Here is a 4886-nt window from a genome sequence, read left to right as displayed (position 1 = left end):
TGGCACTCTACCCAGGGGGATAGCTTGAGGCTCTGTCTCAAAAAAAAAAAAAAGTAAGTCATTTTGCTATAATATGATCTGTAACAGCACCCAACTGTTTCATCTAGCCCACAAGGGACAAAACACTGACCAAGTCCAATCCAAGAGGAAAAATCAACTATAGTGTTTTCAAAGCTGGTGAACTGGTTTCCAATGTGGCATCTTTCTAAGTCACTTCCAGAAATAACATGGAAACCGGGGTGGTAATAAAGAATTTTAGAAAGTCTCTGTCAATAGAGACTGCTCCTGTCACAACGGGACTGAGGAGGTCATTTAACAGGAGGGAAAGGAGCCGGCTTGGCTTTCCGTTTACCGTTTGAGTTCTCTGTAATTAAGATTTCAGTATTACTTAGGCTGGGGGAGAAAGCAGCTTCCCTTCTACTCTGAATTTATAGTAATAGCACAGTGAAGCAGATTCAAACGTCATACCTGTGACAGTCATCAGAAGAGCATTCACGGACTTATCATCTGGAGAACCTGTCAAAGCAAACACAGACATGCACAGTGTCTTGAAAAGCAGATGCCATGTGCCTCAACTGAACAGTACACAAAGATCTAAACCCTGCCCCTCACAGATCACTCTCAGAGGCAACAGACAGACACAACACTTTCACTGCCTCTTCCAACTTTTACTTGTGTTGTCTGTTTCTTGCTGCTGTTCAAGGTAATGAGACTTCTAAAAGCTACAGAAAAACTCTACTCCTATCTTGCAACATCCTAAGGGGCATATACGAAACCTACTGATTACCATCTTTCTGCTTTTAAAAAGGGGAGAAAACTGTCCTCCTTTTATTGTTTTATTGGCTCTAATGCTGTCCCCCGGAGCCTCCCCTCAAACAAAGCATATACACTCCCAAGCAAGCTTTTAAACAAATCAACAAAGCAGAAGAAATGCCAGTTTCCCCCCTACACAAATAAAAGGATGTGATGACAGTTCTCCCAGGCATTCACAGGACAACACAAAGATAGCTGGTCCTGAGGCTTTCCCCCTGGCACCTATTCCTAAGAGATTAGGGAGAAAATATAACTGTATAGAAATACTCACGACTATACCCGATGAGGGACCCAATTGCTAGAAGCAGACTTAGCGCTAAAACCGGTGCTCTCTTCTGTAGTATGTCAGAGATGAAGCCTAGCAAAGTTCCACCTTCAAGCACAAAGAGCATACCACTGTCAAAATCATTTCTAATTAGCTCAGTGACCTGAGACACGCTCCCCAGTGGTACCCTCTGGTCTTGCTACCAGGACTTAACACTTGGTCTATCAGAAAAGTTGGCTGACTTTCCAAAATATTTTCTTCTTTAAAACTATTAAATTGCAGGCTCGGCGCCTGTGGCTCAAGCGGCTAAGGTACCAGCCATATACACCTAAGGTGGCGAGTTCGAATCCCCAGCCCAGGCCCGCCAAACAACAATGATGGCTGCAACCAAAAAATGGTCAGACATTGTGGCAGGTGCCTGTGGTCCCAGCTACTTGGGAGGCTGAGGCAGGAGACTCAGTTGAGCCCAGGAGTTGGAGGTTGTTGTGAGCTGTGATGCCATGGCACTCTACCCAGGGGGATAGCTTGAGGCTCCATCTCAAAAAAAAAAAGAACTATTAAATTGCCATGATGGCCAATGGGGACAGGCTACCACAAATAGGAAAAGTCATCAAAATCACCCACTATCCCATGCAAAACAAGCTGTGGATGCTATTCCTGACTTCTTTGCTTTTTAATTTAAAAGATGATTAAGGCTCGGCGCCTGAGGCTCAAGTGGCTAAGGTGCCAGCCACATACACCTAAGATGGCGGGTTCGAATCCAGCCCCAGCCCACCAAACAACGATGGCTGCAACCAAAAAAAAAAAAAAAATAGCCAGGCATTGTGGCAGGCGCCTGTGGTCCCAGCAACTTGGGAAGTGGAGGAAGGAGACTCGCTTGAGCCCAGGAGTTGGAGGTTACTGTGAGCTATGCCATGGCACTCTACCCAGGGGGACAGCTTGAGGCTCTGTCTCAAAAAAAAAACAAAAGATGATTAAAACCGTGCCTCACAGGCTATTAAGAGCAGCCAATAAATATTCACTAAAATTAAATACAGCAATTATGGTTTCATAATGACTAATAGGTCAGGATATTTAAAAAGAGGTGATATGAATCCTTCAAGCAACACTGCCACATTTAGATAAGTTCCACTCTGAGTTCTACGAGCGACAAGACATCTGATACATCCATTTCAGGCAGTAACACTTAGGCAATTTTAACTTCAGAGGACACAGAAGTATGGTCAGGTCTAAAGATGGCCACCTCACCTTTGGCTCTAGATCTAAGAATATGGACAGCAAGTTCAAATACAATAACAGTATATCTCCTAAGGATGTACGTGTGGTTTTGTGTGCTCAGAGCAGTTGAGCTGTCCCATAGTTCTAAATATAAACATTGAGAACCAGCACAGTGGCTCATGCCTGTAATCCTAGCACTCTGGGAGGCCCAGGTGGGTGGACTGCTTGAGGTCAGGAGTTCAAGACCAGCCTGAACAAGAGCAAGACCTAATCTCTAAAAAAAAACTAGCCAGTGATAGACAGCGGCTGTGGCTCAGTGAGTAGGGCTCCAGCCCATATACCGAAGGTGGCAGGTTCAAACCCAGCCCCGGCAAAACTACAACAAAAAAAATAGCCGAGCATTGTGGTAGGCACCTGTAGTCCCAGCTACTTGGGAGGCTGAAGCAAAAAGATCACTTGAGCCCATGAGTTTCAGGTTGCTGTAAGCCATGATGTCACGGCACTCTACCAAGGGTGACAAAGTAAGACTCTGTTTCAAAAAACAAAAAGTAAACATTATAGAAAGGATTTTAAGGTTTTACTAGAGGCATATGAGTAGCCTCCACTAAAATGTATTATCTTATTTAAGTGTCTTACTTCCTTGCCCCTATTCCTGGCTACAGCAAAAAGTCACTCCTAAAATCTGTTTACAGTGAAGCAATTCCAAAACATAAAAATTAATCCCTGCTGTTACTTCTACTTCTATGATCTGACAATCTATAACTAAGGTATGACAATGGTTCCCCCATCAGTGGGAGACATGTTCCCAGGCCCCTCAGTGAATGCCTGAAACCATGGATAATACCAAACCCTATTTTTTTTGTTATACATACATACCCATAATACAGTTTAATTGAAAAATTAAGCATAGCAATAAATTAAAAAATAAAAAAATATAATGATATGCTAAAATAAAAGTTATGTGAATGGTTTCTCTCTCTCTGTCAAAATATCTACTGCACTGTATGCTGAGTAATGAAACTTTGGAAAGCACAATGATAGATAAGAGGGGACTACTATATTCTCCCTGTGGCCAGGGGTGGTGGGCAAGGTGGGAGGTAGAGAAAATGAACATTTCACATTTTAACTTGGATCTCTGACATATATTAGCTTTAGAACTAGGATATTAGTGAAAAGGTATAAAAGGGTTCTATTATAAGAGATATTCGTGTGTTTTCCAAGACAAAAGAACTGATCCATCAACAGAGAACTAAGAAATGAGAGCTGTATAAACCATAGCCCTGCCTTGGGTTGGGGCTTCCTTTCTATGGACTTCTGCTTTTGTTGTTTTTAAAAGTTTGGCTGTTTACTAGCAGGATAGTTTAGGAAAAATGGCTGTGAAATAAGTAATAAACCTTTAAACGAAGCCAGATTTCATAATTCAATAAAAAATGACTAGTGACTCACTCTTATGGAAAAAGATTCATCACTGGCATACCTATGATTCCCCCAACGTCGTACCAAATGGACAGCTTGTCGGCTTCAGCCTCCTTCCATCTAAAGTTGTTACTCAGATAAAACGGCAACCAGAAGAAGAAGGAGTAATTGACTAGCTTCAAGCAGGCGTAGGCCAGTGAATACTACAAGAGAAACATCTAATTATCGGTAAGAGACAAAGAGTACAGGACAACCACAATTTTTAATGTAATTAAAAAGCAAAATGAAATAAAGCAGCTTGAGATGAATGGTACCTGATTTTACAATTAAACATCTCTACAAATTCCCACATATTATGACTTCACTTAATCTCTCCTGCTCCTCATCCCCGTTAGCTCTAGATACCATCCCCAACTGTTAGCTTTCAGACAGGCATGGGCAACAGGCCTTTGAAATAAAAAACACAGATGACTATTTCTTAATTGTCCCTAGTTTCTTCTCCTATCAGTTCTCTGGTAGAAGCAAACCAGTGTTTTGAAGGCAGGTCACATACCCATATTTCTTTATTCACACAAAATAGGGGGTCTGCATGCTGCTAACCAGCATTAACCATAGACAAGTAAGTCCAGGAAACACCACAGCCTTTTTACTGCAAGCAGCCAATTGTTTGGTTATTCCACTTCCTGCAAAGTTAGCAGTGTAAACGACAGAGGGCAAGGGGACTACGGTGTATTTTCAAGATCTAAAAAAAGCATCGACATTAAAACTACTTTCACTTCAGAACTTTCAAAAGCCCTATTTTGCCCCATCCAGTGGAAAAGACAAGTATATCTCTTGTGAGTCAAAAACAAAAGAGCAGACAGGTGCTCACGACTGTAATCCTAGCACTCTAGGAGGGCGAGGCGCGTAGATAACTTGAGTTCACGGATTCAAGACCAGGCTCAGCAAGATGGAGATCCCCTCTCTAAAAAAATAGCTGGGCGCTGTGGTGGGTGCCTGTAGTCCCAGCTACTTGGGAGGCTGAGGCAGGAGGATCACTTGAGCCCAGGAGTTTGAGGTTGCTGTGAGCTGTAATGCCTCGACACTCTGCCCAGGGGGACAGCTTGAGGCTCTGTCTCAAAAAAAAAAAAGAAAAAAAGAAAAAAAAAAAAGTCATAAAGAAAGCAGTTCAGGA

General features: G+C 42.4%; 1 protein-coding gene across 1 annotated transcript in view; it reads right to left on the bottom strand.

Moving 5' to 3' along the window:
* Positions 1-4886, bottom strand: part of SLC37A3 (solute carrier family 37 member 3) — a 54873-nt gene that overhangs the window by 12054 nt on the left and 37933 nt on the right. Inside the window, exons 10-12 of the mRNA XM_003791570.3 lie at positions 3774-3915; positions 1085-1186; positions 469-516 (exon numbers count right to left, since the gene is read on the bottom strand). Coding sequence (XP_003791618.1) covers positions 469-516; positions 1085-1186; positions 3774-3915 — 292 coding nt within the window. The remainder of the gene's footprint in view (positions 1-468; positions 517-1084; positions 1187-3773; positions 3916-4886) is intronic.

The sequence above is a fragment of the Otolemur garnettii genome, unplaced genomic scaffold (assembly GCF_000181295.1).
Source record: "Otolemur garnettii isolate 467f Iridium unplaced genomic scaffold, OtoGar3 scaffold00049, whole genome shotgun sequence".
NCBI lineage: Eukaryota > Metazoa > Chordata > Mammalia > Primates > Galagidae > Otolemur > Otolemur garnettii.
This window is presented reverse-complemented; position numbering and strand designations above follow the sequence as displayed.